The 18,470-nt window shown below is 39.5% G+C and overlaps 2 protein-coding genes across 2 annotated transcripts in view; one reads left to right on the forward strand and one right to left on the reverse strand.

The window, feature by feature from the left end:
* Positions 1 to 18,470, reverse strand: part of TFB1M (transcription factor B1, mitochondrial) — a 67,118-nt gene that overhangs the window by 17,641 nt on the left and 31,007 nt on the right. The window contains exon 5 of the mRNA XM_027551913.1: positions 17,789 to 17,908. Coding sequence (XP_027407714.1) covers positions 17,789 to 17,908 — 120 coding nt within the window. The remainder of the gene's footprint in view (positions 1 to 17,788; positions 17,909 to 18,470) is intronic.
* Positions 2,432 to 4,697, forward strand: CLDN20 (claudin 20). The gene has a single exon (XM_027551914.1). The coding sequence runs from the start codon at positions 3,395 to 3,397 to the stop codon at positions 4,052 to 4,054; it is 660 nt and encodes a 219-aa protein (XP_027407715.1). The 5' UTR covers positions 2,432 to 3,394; the 3' UTR covers positions 4,055 to 4,697.

An 18,470-nucleotide genomic window follows, 5' to 3' on the forward strand; every position in this document is an offset into this window, starting at 1 on the left:
TAGCTCATGAATTTAACATTATAGGTTCTGTTCTATATGCAGCAGATTTTGGAAGCACGAGCGCGCTATTTAGAACTAAGTTTTCACATGTGACCTCTCTGCTTTTGCCTACTTTCACAGTATTTCACCACCACAACCACTGAAACAAAGTATTCCTTTATTCTCTATGAGACAGAAATATGAAAGAACAGGCCACAAACTGTACCATGCTTATGGCTGGAGACAGAGAGGAAAGATTTCACAGCAATAGCTAAGATGCCAGTATATTTTATGAAAGGAAAAGAGTGACCTTCATTTTGGAGAATGAATTCTAAGCTTTTTATGCAGAGGAAAGCACTTAAGAGTCCAACATTCACTAGTAAGTGAGCACTGTGCTAACTTAATGCAGTGTCATATTGTTTATACTGATTTTGGCCGTCTGTAATTTATCACTGCCAGCACTTGTTAATTAAGATGAACAGGCTGTCTGCAAGTCTGAGATACACTGTAATTTATAAAATGTATTGGTTAATGGGAAGAAAAGAGTTATAATTGGGAAGCTGAGCACAGACTGCACAGACTGATCAACACATAAAGGTTACTCAACCAAAGTGAAAAAAAAAAAAAAAGAAATGAGATGCTGATAGGGAATGCTAACAGCAGTCTCACTCTTAAAGAATCCCTTAAGCTGAGAGTGGTCTGAGAAGGCAGCACCTGAGTGAGCTGGCTGGAGTCTGAAATGCTAGAACTCAAACCTGAAAACAGCTGTTATGAAACTACAGACATGTGCTTTACTTTTTTTTTCTAGAAACCATAACTTTTATTTTGGTCTCAGATATGAAAAGAAATTTGGAAAACAGAGAAAGAATGAACTGTAGGATGGAAGGCAAAGCCGAGGTACTCTGATGCTACTGACTCTAAGAATTCAAAATCTCAGAGAAATATCCTGAAACGGTAGAATTTACATTTTAAGATTATGAACAAAAATAGAACAATCGAATTCAGACAGCCCAGGATTTAACCTCTTGGGGAATCAATGTTATTATAACTATACTGAACTATACAACTATATTCGCGGGAACACAGGCATGGAGTCGCATTACCGTAGATATCTCACAAAAGCCAGACATGATGGACCTCGGTGAGTCTCTGAAGCTAAGCCATTTGCTCGTTTGCCTTATTACTTCCCTCTGGAGTCTCTCTCTCTCTCGGTGAGAAAGGGAGTGAGGGAAGTTGACCATTAACGGTGGTTTTTGCCTCCAGATGCAGTAGCATTGTCCCTGCTTCCCACGGGAAGCACACACGAGGATTTCACCAGGAATTACTGTGGTAGGCAGAGGCGGACAGGGTGAGGACGCTGAGAGGGGCAGAAGCGGGAAGTGGGCACTGCCGATCTACTGCTAAGGCGATCTACCACCTAAGTGTCCTAATCTGAAACAATGGTGATGGCCAAGATTATAGACCTATGGTTTCCTTCACCTTTAAGAGTCTATGAAAATGAATGGAATAGGCCTAAGGAAGGAAGAGGGAAAAAAACAGGGAAAAAAACACCATTAAATATTGGTGCCATTAAATATCAACTGTCACATGACATAAAATTTAAAAATACTAATAACAATGTCAGTTATAGTTTACTGAGTACCTTCCACAGGTTAGATAACTTCACTACTGTATGTACCTCCATGATACAGACACTATAATCCTCCCACCTTCCAGAAGAGGATATGAGGCACAGCGGGGTTCTGGAAAGCCAGGATGTGACCCAGGTATCTTATTAGATTCAGAGCTCATACTGCCTTGTGTGAAACAGATATGAATCATCATACAGCCATTCTAACACATCATTCAAAAGTTAATTAGGAAATGCACAAAAGTCAGTATTGCTGTATTTCAGAAACTATTATATTTTCCTCAAAGAAGGCAATAAATATTGTCAGATTAAAACACAGCAAGCACTATCTTTTCTCTCTTATAAAAAGAAAGGGAGGGTGGGTGCAAAGAAAAGTGTGAATTATTTTTCTTACTTTCTCAAATACAAATGATGTGGTTACTTCTGCTTTGTACTTTCAAGATCCTATGTCACTACTTCTGAATCATTTAGAATAACCGGTTTTGCAGCAGACTTCATTTGGGTCAGGGAACGGTTCTGGTCCCCACTAGAAAGGATCTCACATTCTTAAAAGCAAAAGACACTGGCTCAGTTGTTTCAGTTTTGAATAACTTATACCTGAAGGGAGGCAATGGCATACCTTGCTGCTAAGTCGCTTCAGTCGTGTCCGACTCTGTGTGACCCCATAGACAGCAGCCCACCAGGCTCCCCCGTCCCTGGGATTCTCCAGGCAAGAACACTGGAGTGGGTTGCCATTTCCTTCTCCACTGCATGAAAGTGAAGTCGCTCAGTCGTGTCCGACTCTTAGCGACCCCATGGACTGCAGCCTACCAGGCTCTCCGTCCATAGGATTTTCCAGGCACGAGTACTGGAGTGGGGTGCGATTGCCTTCTCCGAATGGCATGCCTTAGGTAAAGATTTTCCAAATTGGAAATCAGAGATATCATGCTAGTGAGTTTGAGTTCCTTCTATTACTTTCTTCTCCTTCTTTAACAATTCACTTGGGCCATGTGAATGGCATGAAGAGTGTTTAACAGATTTTTAAAATAATCATTTTTCAGTACTGAAAATTTTTCTAATATATATTTATAAATCAATTTTAACAGATGGGTTTAAACTATTCTTATTACTAATAGGGTATTTTAATTAGAAATAACATTTTTAAAACCTGTCATACTATTAAAATCCTTTATCACCTATCCTACGGCTGGAATTCAATGCCTAAATTTCCTAACAAGGTACAGGCCTACCCTATAGACAACTTCAGCAGGGTTTAAATTTTAAGTAAAACTACTATATATAAAATAACTGACAAGAACCTACTGTATAGCACAGGGAATGCTACTCAATATTCTGTAATGACTTACAGAGAATAGAATCCAAAAAAGAGTGGACATACGTATAACTGATTGACTTTGCTGTACAGCAGAAGCTGTAACATGTTATAAATTAATTACACTCCAATAAACACTTTTTAAAATTTTAAGTCAAGAAACAAAGTGGACATCTCCTTCCTTGACTCCATGCACCAAGCACCACCTGACCAAAATCACTGAGGAAACGGCAGCCCCGGGGGCCTGGTGTGAGCTTCTCTCCTGGGAAGCGGTGACCTCGTCCCCTGTGGAGGCCTCGTCAGGTGTGTCTCAGTTTTCACTGTTCACAGAAGTCTTTGTCCTTTCTTTCAGTCCTGATCTTGTCTTCTTTCCCCAGCCTTTTGTTACTTGGTTTTCTACTGTGCAGAAATAGCTACAATTCTGACCGAGAGCCGTCAGGGTTTTCTGGGAGGACAGAGGTCGCAGCGACGTCATGGCCACAGCGGGTGTCCAGCTCCTGGCTTTCGCCCTGGCCTTATCTGGGGTCTCTGGAGTCCTCGCGGCCACACTGCTACCCAACTGGAAGGTGAACATGGATGCGGGCTCCAACATCATCACGACCATCGAGCGGCTGGAAGGGCTGTGGATGGACTGCACGTGGTACAGCACCGGGATGTTCAGCTGCACTCTGAAGTACTCCGTCCTGGCCCTCCCCAGCCACGAGCAGGCTGCGAGGGCCGCCATGATCCTGGCCTGCATCCTGTCTGCAGTGGGGATCTGCACTTCCACAGTGGGGATGGAGTGCACTCGCTTAGGAGGGGACCCGGAAACCAAGAGGCATGCCTGTTTTGCTGGAGGAGTTTGTTTCCTGTCTGCAGGGACCTCTGGTTTAATACCAACTGTGTGGTACACAAAGGAGATCATTGCAAACTTTCTGGACTTGACGGTTCCACAAAGCAACAAACATGAGCCTGGAGGAGCTGTCTACCTTGGAATCATTTCGGCCGTGCTGCTGGTGATCTCCGGCATGATCTTCTGCACATCCTGTCTGAAGAAGAATTCGGGAGCTTTGCTCCACCCATGCAAGCAGCCGCCCGTCTCCACCGCACAGCCAGAGGACAGTTCGGCATACAGCCTGAAGGACTATGTGTGAAGAACTGTGTGATGCACGTGGAATTTTTAGGTGCCTGCTGTGACTTTTGTCTTTAAATACCAGAATTGTGCTTAACTTTCTCTACAAAGAATGTGAAATACTTTAAAAATGAAGTTTTTCAAAATGCTAGATTTTGTGTATATCTGTTTTACATTACTTTCCCATTATTATCATGTTTTACCTGAAGATTTATAAAAGAAACCGGTTCTGATTATATTAATAAGGCAATTATTTTACAGCCTTTTCTTCTTAAAGATAAACTGTTGATACATCTTACTGCTGCTGCTAAGTCACTTCAGTCGTGTCCGACTCTGTGCAACCCCATAGACAGCAGCCCACCAGGCTCCCCCTTCCCTGGGGTTCTCCAGGCAAGAGCACTGGAGTGGGCTGCCATTACATCTTACTAACCGGTATTTAATTGGACTTCATAAAAGAACTAAGTATAAAAAGCACCTTGTCCTGGTGTTAATTCAGGTATCATCTGCTTTTGCTATCTCTGCCTGACGACAGTAACTTACTTCTGTTTTCAAGCTCCATTGTATGACTGCACCTTACGCACAGAAGATGTCCACTTGTTTCAGAGGCGGCCCAAACCTCGAGTCCCCATCCACTGTGGCCTCCCGGCAGAGGACATTTTTTACACTTTAGGAAATATAATCTCCATACAATATGGCATTCAAAGATTAGGTGGAAATAAAGGAAATTGGTAAATGCTACCACAGCAAAGCAAAATCAAACTAAACCCAAACTGAAATCTCTAGGACTTTTAAAGCATTATGTATAAGCTAAGTGAAAACAAGAAGAATCTGTTTTAAAATGCTTATGAACTGCCCTCTTGTGGCTGCTAACAAGAGGACTCTCCAGATTAGGTTCATTTACCTCTAGCATTTTTGATTTGCCCCTATCATTTAATATCACACTGATTAGTATTTGAATGCTAAAGGTTACTTTCAAGTTGTCATTTTTTCTTAAGTTTGATTCATGTTAAAAACGTTTTTACAAATGAGGTGCTTCAATTAATGGTTATGAAAATGTTTTAAAGAATAAAGAATGCTTTAAAAGTTAGATTATCTTGTATGTAATTCAAATATTTAAAGAAAATAAAAACTGGATTTTCCAATGTGCAAAAGAAACACCGCACACAGCTGTTTCTAATTATTCATTTAAGCTTAGTTATTGTTCATAACATAATGGTAAAGGGGGAAAGGCTACTTCATTATGCATTAATAGTGGGAAGTTATCTTTTATGTGAATAAATAAGTTTGAATTGTGCATATGAAGTACAGACTAAAATATTTTACAGCTGTTTTATTTGATAGGTCATTCTCTCCTGTATCATCATCAAAGATCTAAAATAAAGATATGACTTCACATGGGTATTAGGAATGCATTTATGTATATATTCCTTTTGAGTGGTCAAAATATCTTCTAAGCAAATGTCATCTGTATTTTTAGCTATATGACTTGAGAATATACTAACTTTATTGACTTTAAAGGATTTCCATCATAGCGTGTAATTTTGCAAAATTTGTTGCATATTTCTGTTTACCTCCAACAATTTTGTTCATTTCATTGTGTTTTATAAATAAAATGTATCATCTGCAAAAAAGCAATTTTGTTTCCTCCCTGGATTTATATTTATTGCTTATTTTACTCTTGAGTACATATGAAAGCATAACTAATTAAGTTGAATTATAATTAAGCATAATTAAAATGGATTATAATTGTAAATACTTTTTTTTCTATTCAACACTTGTTTTATCTGATTTTTAAGGAGGACAATGCTGGTATTTTTCTAATTATAAAACTGACTTTTAATTTACACGTTTTTCTTTTAGACTCATCCACTTCCAAAAAGCATTTGAGACAATTTAAAATAAAACTGCTGGCCCAATAAATACAAAAACCAAAAGATAAAGAAGACAGGCTAAAATCACAAAGAAAAGGAAGACAGGAATAATCCTGGTTTACAGTTGTTAAAGCAATTAAATATGAACTTTAGTTTTGAACTTCCCAGGTAACCAGGTCAGAGAAGGCCACATAAGGAATGTGACAGCTTTGTCTAGTGGCAGAAACCAGAGCTGTGGGTGGCACCATACCCCTAACTCCGCTCCCCCAGCTGTTGTGGGTACTGGATGCTAATGGCTCATGGATCAGGGGCTGACTCTACTGAAGGTCAGGGCACCACTGCTTCCAGGAGGTGGAGTCAGACTGACTGACAGTGGTACATCAAGGTACTCCCCTGTATCTTCTGTAGACTCATCCATTGACTAAGCTTAAGATTATTTTACCAGAGGTTGAGGCCTCAAGAGCTGCGGGCAAGTGCAGCTGAAAGCCTCTAAACTGCTGTTGTTATCAAAGGTCACGTGTGGATGCCCCAAAGTGCTGACCTTTATGTCAGGGGTGTAACATCTTTAATTCATCTAAGATTGTACTGACACAATTTTATGCTTTCAATCTGTACTATGTTAGGGTGTTACTTGCTCCATATACCATACTTCTAAATAGACAAGATATAAATTATACGTCTTAAAAGTTATAATCCACATTACTTTATTAGGATATTACAACTAGTCCATAAATAATTGTTTATAACCATAACAGTAAGCGTCTTAATGAAAGTGAAAGAGAAGAGTAAAAAAGTTGGCTTAAAACTCAACATTCAGAAAACTAAGATCATGGCATCCGGTCCCATCACTTCATGGCAAACAGATGGGGAAAGTGACAGACTTTATTTTTGGGGCTCCAAAATCACTGCAGATGGTGATTGAAGACATGAAATTAAAAGACCCTTACTCCTTGGAAGAAAAGCTATGACCAATCTAGACAGCATATTAAAAAGCAGAGGCATTACTTTGCCAACAAAGGTTCGTCTAGTCAAAGCTCAGGCTTTTCCAGTAGTCATGTATAGATGCGAGAGTTGGACTATAAAGAAAGCTGAGCGCCAAAGAATTGATGCATTTGAACTGTTGTGTTGGAGAAGACTCTTGAAGAGTCCCTTGGACTTCAGGTAGATCAAGCCAGTCCATCCTAAAGGAAATCAATCCTGAACATTCAAGGGAAGGCTGATGCTGAAGCTGAAATTCCAAAACTCTGGCCACCTGAAGTGAAGAACTGACTCACTGGAAAAGACTCTGATGCTGGGAAAGATTGAGGGCAGGAGGAGAAGCGGGCGACGGAGGATGAGATGGTTGGATGGCATCACCGACTCAATGGACATGAGTTTGAGCAAGCTCCAGGAGTTGGGGATGGACAGGGAGGCCTGGCGTGCTGCAGCTCATGGGGTCACAAAGAGTCGGACACGACTAAGTGACTGAACTGATAACAGTAAGATCTACCTTTAACTGTCTCCTTGTGTGAGCTACTCCTGTTAGGCACTGCATCTCGATTATTTCTATTCCTCACCAACAACACTAAGGGTGACATTACTACCCTATTTGATGTATTAAAACTCAGCCTATTAACATGACCAAGTTCTCAGAACTAGGAGCACTGGAATTCCAGGAGGACCAGCTGACTTGAAAGCACTTCTAGCTCTTCTACCAGTGTCTCTGTCACATCAATCAGAAGGGCCTGCTGCAATTCTCAGATTGTATCTAAGTGTCTTTTCTGCTACCTTGGAGTATAGGACAGTGATGTGGAAAGGATGTTAAAGCAGCAGATCCACAACCACAATTTATAACAGAAAAAAGGTGACATAAAATTTTGAGGGAATAGCTAATGGCTCAGGATTTCTCACACTTGAGTACGGCAGTCTCTCAGTATCTGTGGGGCACTGGTTCTAGGACCCCCATGGATTCCAAAAATCAAAGGACACTCAAGTAAGTCCCTTATACAATGTGGCACAGCATTCGCACAGATCCTACATACATCCTCCCAAATACTTTCAATCATCTCCGATTACTTATAATACCTAATACAAAGTAAATGGTATGTAAATAGATGACAATAAGTGGCAAATTCAAGCTTTCCTTTTTGGAATGTTCTGGAATTTTTTTCTATTTTTAATCTGGGTGTTGACTAAGTCTACCAATGTGGAACCATGGATATGGAGACTGACGACAACGTGCAGTCTAATTGAAAAAAATTACTGTGGAACCCCAGAAATGTATGGATTCTCAGGGGTTTTCAGATGCCAGCTTGAGAGACTTAAACTAATCTTATGTTCTCATGGAAGCATTTTTCAACTGTGAATCTGTACTGCAAAAGAGATTTTGTCTTCTAATTGGTAAAATAATGTTATTAACTCAGTGAAAGAAAAATACAAAATTATAAAAAATTCTAACTTAAAAATCCATTTACTACAAATTGTAAGAAAAATTAGAATAGACAGATTAGTCTAATTTTAAGAACCTAAGAGATTGTGTTTTCTGTAAATAGAAAAGAATTTGGGGTTCAAACTTTGGGGACTGCGCTAGAGAAGTTAATGAGAGGGAAGAGTCTGGCAAGAGTGAGCCAGGTGTAGCTGTAATAGGTTTACAGCAGTGAAAGTTCTGTCATTAAAGCTTGATTTTGATTAAGTTAGTTAAAGACTGATTATTAGAAGGGTTAATCGATTCTCGCAGGAAAAATCCTAAGATGGTTGTAAGTAAGCCTTTCTTGTTATATCAAAAGAATTTCTCCAAATCTAATTCTTAGAATTTGATTAAGAACACGTATTGAATTTTAGTAAATTTCTTCTGAGCATATACAGAGAATTAACCTCCCCCTTTCAACTCTTTCAGGAATCTGCCTGCACCTCTATTTTAGCACTGAGCATATTTTGTCTGTGTTGTGCTTGAGACGTTCTCTTCTTCTGTTTAGAAGGATTTAGCCAGCAGGACCGCCATATACTGTTATTTTTTATCAATTCTGTAAAAACTCTTCCCCTTTCTTATGAAAACGAATTCTTAAAGATTTGCTCAATGTTAACAATCAGTCAAATATTTTCTGGCTTTCCTCAGAGTACTCCTGATTTGCCCTAATATGGTAAAACTACTTTAGAGAAGTAGCATATTCTTTTACAACTAAAATTTAATCATTTGTTTCCTTTATAATAATACATTCTCTCTCCCTTGATTACCATTTGCTTAGGTTACAAATAAATTACCTACATGTATTATTTATAACACAATAAAAACTAAGCAAAGAAAACTTCTGCATGCTTAGTTTGCCAAAAAAGCAAACATCCTCAGTGGGGGAAAAAACAATCAAAGACACAGCTAGCTATTTTACAAATAATACTTTCATAAGGCCTTAGTCCTGGAGGGGAAAGTACTTTTAGTTAACTACGTGCGTGTTCAGTCACTCAGTTGTGTCTGACTCTTTGCGACCCCATAGATTGCAGCCTACCAGGTTCCTCTATGGAATTTTCCAGGCAAGAATACTGGAGTGGGTTGCCATTTCCTTCTCCAGGGGATCTTCCTGAGTCAGGGGTCGAGCCCAGGTCTTCTGCATTGGCAGGTGGATTCTTCACCACTAAGTCACCTGCGAAGTGCTTTAATAAACTACATGTGGATCTTATCCTTTTAAATAAAAGACAAAGTTGATAATAACCTCCAAACACCATCAATTACTCTCAACTAGGTAACTAAAACAAAGAAAAACCTTCCAGTAAAATACTCTAATACCCACTCTAAGAAACCTCTGGTAAAAAGCCTGAAGATTCTGGATGACAATGATAACCACCAATATAAAAGCCTAAAGTAAAGATCTTGGTTCCTGATATAACTGGGTCTTATACTATTGAAAGTCTTGTACACACACATATATATGCCTTATAAGAAGAGAGAAAGCTCTATGGTGACTTGGTCTTCATTACAGTGGCCACCTGTTCTAGGGCAAAAAATCCCTGAGAGCACCAATGTGTTAAATCTGATGAGCCAAAAGGTATCTTCAAACAAATTCTGTCTAGGATCTAAAAGGATCTATTATTTTGGAAGAAGTTATTTACAATGTCTGAAAGCTTGACATGCTGAAGGAAGGTAATACTGAGTTTGATTAAGAAAAAGATGACAATTAAGTCTGCTATAAAAGTGGAAGACGGACTGAATTCCTAAAGGCCCCGGAAAGCTTGGGTAACTGTGACTGACGTGGCAGAGGAAGTAGAAGCTGGCAGCAAAGGCCACGGAGATGCCTCAGGTCATGATTCAGTAGGTACAAACAGGTCGAATGCTACTGGTCAGGGGCTCCATTCTAAACCAATAACATACACCTACACCTAAATCTAAAAACCACATAACACAATTTTTCATGATATCTACTTATATCAGTGAATGTCAAAGAATCCAAAGGAAGCTTTGCAAGACTTTATACTTGCGTTTCAACAAGAAGAAAACTGCTCCTCACTAGCTGTGAACTCCTGAAGGGAGATGTCTGATTTGTCATTCCTGTTACCACCACCTCTCTGCCTAGCTTAGGGCTTTTCATGCAGTTGGGGCTCAGTGTACCTTCAATGAAGAAATAAGATTTTATACTACATGTATGTCCTGTAGTAATTCATCCAGCAGTGGTTTTGTTAAACTAGACACTGGCTTATTGGTTTGTATTTCTGGCAAAGAAGCTTTGTTTCTGTACTTAGCTTTTATTCTACTGTGATTAGCATATAATAGTCAGAGCCTAGTTTAATATCCAACTATTTTTCCACAGATGACTCATCACAAGCAAAGCTGTCAAAACAAAGTTTCTCCAAAAAGTGGGGGAAATCATTACAAATAAAAAACATTTGGATTCTGAGAGTGGCATCAGCACCTTGGCAGCAATGAGCCGCTTCTTTCAGTCCTCTCACTTACAGCTCATCATTCGCACCAGACCAACCAGCAGACTTTCTGCGCTGCACAAAGGAGACAGGATCCTGGAGGGGGCTTTGGGCCCAAAGATGGTGGTGAGCCGACCCTACCCCCAGTGACTGATGGGGGCAGGGCTGGGGCAAGCAAAACTGGAGACTGAAATCCATGGCGGACATGCAGGGCACTGAGAACTTGTGGAGGTCAGCCAGTCAAAGGGAGAACCAGGCACGCCACTGGAGCACAACAGAGACCAGCCTGGGGGCGAGGAGGAGGAACTCAAGGAGTCAGTCCCTCTCCCTGCCTAGGGCTGAGTTTTCATCAGGACAGTGAGAACTTGCCTCACAGAGGAGATGGAAAGAGAAAGGGGCGAGTGGCTGACTGCCCAGCTGTACAGGTTACAACTGGAGGGACCTGATTCTCTCCAGCAGCATCTGGATTTTTGAGAAACCTCTATGACTGAGGGGAGGGAGAGGAAAGGGAACGAGGCAGATGAGTATAACAGAGGGCAGGGAAGGTACTGTTACCTGCTGTCTGCCTTGGACCCCTGGAAGCATCCCCACTTGAGGGTGTCCTCACTGGGCTGTGAGCATGCAAAGCCTCCAGCACTGAGCCCAAACCTCCCTCCACTCTGCCACCAGCTTTTCCTACAGCACTTTTTTTTTTTTTTAAAAACACTCCCCACCACTGCCCCCCATCCAGAGTGTAGCCCCAAAACCAGATCAGAAACAGACACCAAAAACCTGAGCTACAGAGCCACCGTCTGGAAAACAAGGGTTTCTATTACGTTTACCAAAGTAAACAAGTAAGTGTATTACTTTAAAAGCAACGGCAGAGGCACATTCCAGTCAAACACAATGAAAATCAGGGTAATACGGTATCACAAAAAGAAAATGATTGTTCTCCAGTAACTAAACTCAAAGGCACAGGATACTGTAATCTAACTTATAAAGAACTGAAAATAGCTGTTATGATGAAACTCAATGGGCCACAAGTAAACTCAGAGCTTTCCCCTGGTGGCTCAGATGGTAAAGAATCTGCCTGTAATGCAGGAGAACCAGGTTCGATCCCTGGGTTGGAAAGATGCCCTGGAGAAGGAAACGGCAATCCATTCCAGTATTCTTGCCTGGAGAACTCCATGGACAGAGGAGCCTGGGGGGCCTACATCCAATGGGGTCACAATGAGTCAGTGACTGAGTGACTGACACTTTCACTTTCAAACTCAGAAAGGCAATTTGATGAACTCAAGAATAAAATTAATGAACAGAATGAGGTCTTTACCAAAGAGACTGAAATTTTAAAAAATAACCCAATTCTGGAGCTGAAAAATTCAATGAATGAGATGAAAAATACATTAGAAAGCTTAAGAAAGGGCAGATCAGACTGAAAAATACATTAGAAAGCTTAAGAAAGGGCAGATAAGACTGAAGAAGGAATTAGGAACTTGAAAGACGGGAATTTAGGAATGACTCAGGAGTGAGATAAAATTTTTAAAAGTGAAGAAACCCTGAGACCTATCAGGTATGAGGAGAAAGCCAAATATAAGAATAATTGATCTATGTTGAGGAGAAGAGAGCAGAGGGTATATTTAGAAAAATAATTGCTGACAGCTTCTCAAACCTGGGGAAAGAACCTAGCATACATGTCCAAGAAGCTAAAAGAACATCCTATCACCTCAATACAAAAGACCTTATCCAAGATACATTATAATGAAACTGTCAAAAATCAATGATAGAGAAAGAATCTTAACGGCATGGGGTGGGGGCATGGGGAGGAAGTAACCTACAAAGAAACTCTCTCTGAGCTAACAGCAGATTTCTCAGCAGAAATATTACAGGCCAGGAGAGAGTGGAATGACATATTCAAAGTGTTAAAAGATAAAAATCGCCAGCCAATTATCTGTCAAAGTTATCCTTCAAATATGAAGAAGAAATAAAGGCTTTCCCAGAAAACAAAAACTGAGGGAGTTCACACCACTATACCTCCTTGAAAGAAATGGTAAAAGGAATTCTTCAAACTGAAATAAGAATACATTATTTACTGACAATAAAAGTTCACAATACCCTGGAAAAGGTGAAAAATAGTCAGAATTAGAAAACTTTAACCCTATTAGAATGGTATGTTAACCACTTACTTATAGCATAAAGGCTTAAGGAAAGCTATTACAATTTCTCAATGAATTCACAGCACTAAAAGAGATAAATTGTGATAAAGATATATAAGTGGAAGAGTAAAAGGGTAGAATCTTTATAGACAAATAAAGATAAGGTGATATCAGCATAAGAAGAACCATTTTATTTCTGAGATTTTTTTAGGTAAGCCATATGTTAAACACAAAGCCAAACTCTAGAGTCATGAAAGATAGAAAAGGAAAGATTGAGTAAATGACTATGGAAACCCACCACATTAGAAAGATAGACAGACACAGAGAGGGAAAAAACAGTGTGATACAAAATAACCAGAAGGCATAAGGAAGAGAGCAGTGGTAAATCCTCTGTCAATAATCTAATATAAATGAACTGAATTCACCAATCAAAAGACACACAATGACTAGATGGATTAAAAAACAAAAAAAAACAAACCAACACTGCTCATGAAATACAAATCAAAACCACAATGAGGTATCATCTCACACTGGTCAGAATGGGCATCATCAAAAAGTCTACAAACAATAAATGCTGGAGAGGGTGAGGAGAAAAGGGAATCCTTGTACACTGTTGGTGGGAATGCAAACTGATACAACCACTATGGAGAACAGTATGGAGATTCTTAAAAAACCAGGAATAAAACTACAATAGAAACCAGCAATCCCACTACTGGGCACATACCCCCAGGAAACCAGAACTGAAGAAGATACCCAATGTTAACTGCAGCACTATGTACAACAGCTAGGACATGGAAGCAACCTAGATGTCCATTAGCAGATGACTGGATAAGGAAGTTGTGGTACACATACCCAATGGAATACTACTCAGCTATAAAAAAGAAAGGCATTTGAGTCAGTTCTAATGAGGTGGATGAACCTAGAGCCTATTATACTGAGTGAAGTCCGAAAGAGAAAGACAAATACCATATATTAACGCATATATATGTAATCTAGAAAGACGGTACCGAAAATCCTATGTACAGGGCAGCAAAGGAGACACAGACATAAAGAAAAGAATTTTGGACTCAGCAGGAGGAGGGGAGGGTGGGATGATTTGAGAAAAAAGAAACACATACCTTATCACAGGTGAAACAGGTAACCAGTGCGAGTTTGATGTATGAAGCAGGGCACCCAAAGCTGGTGCTCCATGACAACACAGGGGAGAGGGTGGGGACAGGCGAGGGAGGGAGGGTTCATGGATACCCACAGCCAATTCACACTGACGTATGGCAGAACCATCACAGTAAAGTAATTATCCTCCAATTGAAATTAAAACAACAACAACAACAACTATATGCTACCTACAAGAAGCTCACTTCAACTCTAAAGACACACATAGGCTCAAAGTGTAGGGTTGGAAGTTGAAATCAAAAGAAAAGGGGCCGAGCCATTTGTGTATCAGATAAGAGAGACTTCAAGCCAAAAACTGGTTAACAAGAGACAAACAAGGTTGTTACATAATGATAAAAGGGTCACTACATCTTTAAAATACTACAGTAGTAAATATATATACACTCAACATTGGAGTACTTTAATATATTAAGCAAATCCTAAGGGAGAAATAGATGACAACGCAGTTAAGAGTAACAAACTTCAATATGCCACTGTCAGCAACAGACAGATCATCCAGACAGAAAATCAACAATGAAATTGTTGGAATTAAATCGTACTCTAGAGTAAATGGACTTAAGCATATAAAGAACATTCCACACAACAGCAGAGAATACACATTCTTCAAATGCACACGGGACATTTTCTAGTATAGATCATGATAAGGCACAAATCTCAGAAAATTAAAGATGGAAATCACACCTATTATCTTTTCTGACCACAATGGTATTGAAAGTAGAAATCAACAAGAGGAAAGCTGGAAAATCTACAAATATGTGGAAACTAAATAACAGACTTCTGAACAACCAACTGGTCAAAGAAGAAGTCAAAAGAGAAATAAATCTCACATAATAAATGAAAATACAACATATTGAAAAACTATAGAATGTAGCAAAAGCAGTTCTGAGATGTTTACAGCAATACATACATATATTAAGAACTTAAAAAAATCTCAAACAACCTAACTTTATACCTCAAGAAATTAGAAAAAGAACAAGGTTAGCAGAAGGAAATAAAGACCAGAGTGGAAATAAATGGAGTTTATTGAAAAATAAAAAAGCAAAACCAAAAGCTGGTTCTTTGAAAAATTAAAAGTGACAAACCTTTAGCCAGACTAAGAAAAAAGAAGACTCAGAATCAGAAATGAAAAAGGAGACATTACAACTGAGACTAAAGAAACACACAGGAACAGACAAGACAACCATGAACAAATTATATGCCAACAAATGAGACAACTCAGAGGAAACGGATACGTTCTTAGAAACACACAACCAACCAAGGCTGAATAAGGAAGAAACAGAAAATCTGAACAGACCAATGGCAAGCAGAAATTGAATCAGTAATCAAAAGCCTCCCAACACAGAAAACCCCAGGACCAGACGGCTTAACTAAAAAATTCTACCGTTCAAAGAAGAATTAAAATCAATCCTTCTCAAACACTTCCGAAAAACTGTGGAGGAGGGGATATTTCCAAACTCATTCTATGAAAACAGCATTTACCTGAAAACAAGGCCAGATAAGGCTACCACAAGAAAACTGTAGACCAATATCCCTAATGAATACAGATGAAAAATTCTCACCAAATATTAGCAAACCAAATTTGAGAACACAAAAGGATTATATACCATGATGATGTGGGACTCATTCCTGGGATGTAAAGATGATTCAACATATGCTAATCAATAAATGTAACACATGACACATCAATTAAATGAAAGAAAATCATGTGATGATCTCACTAGATGCAGAAAAGGCAGTGGACAAAATACAACTTCAAGATGAAAACATTTATAGTAATGATAATACCACCATCAGGGTAACACATATAAACCTAGATGTTTGGTCATTCTGTTTAAGGAGAAGAAAAATCAGATTAAGAGCTAACTATCCACTCAGAAAAATTAGAGACACCAAGGGAACATTTCATGCAAAGATGGGCTCAATACAGGACAAAAATGGTATGGACCTAACAGAAGCAGAAGATATTAAGAAAAGGTGGCAAGAATACACAGAAGAACTATACAAAAAAGATCTTCACGACCCAGATAATCATGATGGTATGATCACTCACCTAGAGCCAGACATCCTGGAATGTGAAGTCAAAGTGGGCCTTAGGAAGCATCACTATGAACAAAGCCAGCAGAGGTGATGGAATTCCAGTTGAGCTATTTCAAATCCTAAAAGATGATGCTGTGAAAGTGCTGCACTCAATATGCCAGCAAATTTGGAAAACTCAGCAGTGGCCACAGGATTGGAAAAGGTCAGTTTTCATTCCAATCCCAAGGAAAGGTAAAGCCAAAGAGTGTTCAAACTACTGCACAATTCTCCAGGCAGGCTTCAATGGTATGAGAACCGTGAACTTCCAGATGTTCAAGCTGGTTTTAGAAAAGGCAGAGGAACCAGAGATCAAATTGCCAACATCCACTGGATCACCGAAAAAGCAACAGAGTTCCAGAAAAACATCTATTTCTGCTTTATTGACTATGCCAAAACCTTTGACTGTGTGGATCACAACAAACTGGAAAATTCTGAAAGAGATGGGAATACCAGACCACCTGATCTGCCTCCTGAGAAATCTGTATGCAGATCAGAAAGCAACAGTTAGAACTGGACATGGAACAACAGACTGGTTCCAAATAGGAAAAGGAGTTCGTCAAGGCTGTATATTGTTACCCTGCTTATTTAACTTACATGCAGAGCACATCTTGAGAAACGCTGGGCTGGATGAAGCACAAGCTGGAATCAAGATTGCTGGGCGAATTATCAATAACCTCAGATATGCAGATAATACCACCCTTAAGGCAGAAAACAAAGAACTAAAGAGCCTCTTGAAGAAAGTGAAAGAGGAGAGTGAAAGAGTGGCTTAAAGCTCAACATTCAGAAAACTAAGATCATGGTATCCAGTCCCATCACTTCATGGCAAATAGATGGGGAAACAGTGGCAACAGTGGCTGACTTTATTTTTTGGGGCTCCAAAATCACTGCAGATGGTTGACTGCAGCCATGAAATTCAAAGACACTTACTCCTTGGAAGGAAAGTTATGACCAACCTAGACAGCATATTAAAAAGCAGAGACATTACTTCTCCAACAAAGGTCCGTCTAGTCAAGGCTATGGTTTTTCCAGTAGTCATATATGGATGTGAGTGTTGGACTATAAAGAAGCTGAGCACCGAAGAATTGATGCTTTTGAAGTATGGTGTTGGCGAAGACTCTTGAGAGTCCCTTGGACTGCAAGGAGATCCAACCAGTTCATCCTAAAGGAAATCAGTCCTGAATATTCATTGGAAGGGCTGATGTTGAAGCTGAAACTCGAATACTTTGGCCACCTCATGTGAAGAGCTGACTTACTGGAAAAGACCCCGATGCTGGAAAAGATTGAAGGTGGAAGGAGAAGGGGATGACAGAGGATGAGATAGTTGGATGGCATCACTGACTCAACGGACATGAGTTTAACTAAACTCTGGGAGTTGGTGATGGACAGGGAGGCCTTACGTGCTGCAGTCCATGGGGTCGCAAAGAGTTAGATGCGACTGACCGACTGAACTGAACTGATCCACCACTGTGATTTTTATGGTTTTAGGAGAGGGAAGGAAAAAGTTATGGTACAGTTTGCATAGAAGATCAGATTCTAGAGATAATTTTCTATGACACATCCTCACACATCCTAGTCCTAGTATACTATACTGTTTAAAACAAATAATCAGAAACTCACCTCTGGTTTGGGCACAAAAGCCTGACCTGGAATTGTCAAGATGTGCTGAACGTCGCAGAGGTACTGGGCCATGATGGAGAGGCGACTTCGCTGTTTGCTTCCAGTAGTAGCTGTAAGTCTCTGCGGAAGGACCAAGAGGAATTTTGGCAAAAAACTCATTCATCATCTATGAACACAGGTACATTGTTTTGAGGTAAATTTTAAAAGCATGGGCTATCTATCTAACATGATACATAGCCAACACGGGGAACATTTTCCTTCGACACTAACTGAGGTACATCTATGAAGTATGAGTTATACACACAATGCACTTAAAAGAAATCAAATTAGAAAATTTCCCTACCACTGGCTATTGGGATTTTCAAGGTAGAAGATACTGTATGAAACAAGTAATCCATAAATATAGACAGGTGAAAACAGCAAGAATAATGAATTCAAGACGCTTTAGTTTTATGAACTACCCCAAAGTCTCAATGAACATTTCCAATGGTATGTCCTTTATTTAAATGTAATACAACCATGAATATTTAGAACTCTTGAATTGGCTGATTTTGAGAACTTTTTTTTTTAAACAAAAAACTTATTTTCTTTTAAGCACCCAAACATTTTTATTTTAAAAGTAGACATATGTGAATTAACTCATAAATATATACAATTCAATCAACATCCCCAAAGGATTTTT

This window comes from Bos indicus x Bos taurus, chromosome 9 (assembly GCF_003369695.1).
Source record: "Bos indicus x Bos taurus breed Angus x Brahman F1 hybrid chromosome 9, Bos_hybrid_MaternalHap_v2.0, whole genome shotgun sequence".
Taxonomy (NCBI): Eukaryota; Metazoa; Chordata; class Mammalia; order Artiodactyla; family Bovidae; genus Bos; species Bos indicus x Bos taurus.

Excerpts from the sequence above, each read along its gene's own strand:
- CLDN20 (XM_027551914.1), top strand. The coding sequence starts at position 3,395 with ATGGCCACAGCGGGTGTCCAGCTCCTGGCTTTCGCCCTGGCCTTATCT.